An 827-nucleotide genomic window follows, 5' to 3' on the forward strand; every position below is an offset into this window, starting at 1 on the left:
ATTTAAATGAAAAAAAAAAAAAAAGAAACCTAGGCCAGGAAAAGCAGTAATTTACCAGATTGAAAAAAAAAATGACCACAGTACTTTGCAGCTTCTTCCATCAACAGGTGCGGCCATCTACTGGATTGTGGGAGACCACCCGGAACACAGATGAGCTAGCGTCCCGGCAGGAAGCCCTGGCCACAGCAATCCCTGAGCCAGTGTGCAAGCATACAGACACAACCATTGTAATTATTTCATTTGTGAGCAGCAGAGCTAGCTTTCAAACTCAGGGAGCTGGTTCCAGATCCCATTTTCCACACTTAACACTCTTCTGTATATGAAAGAACAGGGATTCTCTGACAGTGGGAAGCAAGCCATCTTCCAAAGAAGCTGGAAAGATTTAGATTTGATATAACTTGAGGTGATCGCTAGCTAAAGATACCAGTCTTTCAATAAATGATGCCAGAGTACCTGGTATCCACCCATATGCAAAAAAAAGGAACTTTGACGGACTCTCATACCCTGCGCAAAAATGAACTCAAACTAGCTTATGAACTTAAACGTAAAACTTTAAAGTTTAGGGGGAGAAAAAACACAGGAGAAAATTTTAGAATCTAGGGCTATCTACTGAGAGTTTTGGGACGTGGCTCTAAAGTAAAATTCATAGAAAAATCACAGTAAGTGGAACCACATCGAAATACAAAGCTTTCCTCCGTGAAAGACCCTGCTGAAGAGTCAATGGACACGTCAATAAACTGCAGGGACATGCCTGCACCACACGTCGATAAACTGCAGGAACATGCCTGCACCACACGTTGATAAACTGCAGGGACATGGCTGCACCA

The 827-nt window shown here is 42.7% G+C and overlaps 1 protein-coding gene across 3 annotated transcripts in view; it reads right to left on the reverse strand.

The window, feature by feature from the left end:
* Nucleotides 1-827, reverse strand: part of Aldh18a1 (aldehyde dehydrogenase 18 family member A1) — a 36,126-nt gene that overhangs the window by 31,365 nt on the left and 3,934 nt on the right. The window contains exon 1 of one of the 3 annotated variants that reach the window (XM_026781487.1): nucleotides 56-254. The exons of the other annotated variants lie outside the window; for them this stretch is intronic. Coding sequence (XP_026637288.1) covers nucleotides 56-101 — 46 coding nt within the window. The 5' untranslated portion in view covers nucleotides 102-254. Of the gene's footprint in view, nucleotides 1-55; nucleotides 255-827 lie in introns of those variants that run through there. 3 annotated transcript variants of the gene reach the window in all.

The sequence above is a fragment of the Microtus ochrogaster genome, chromosome 8, assembly GCF_000317375.1.
Source record: "Microtus ochrogaster isolate Prairie Vole_2 chromosome 8, MicOch1.0, whole genome shotgun sequence".
Lineage (NCBI taxonomy): Eukaryota > Metazoa > Chordata > Mammalia > Rodentia > Cricetidae > Microtus > Microtus ochrogaster.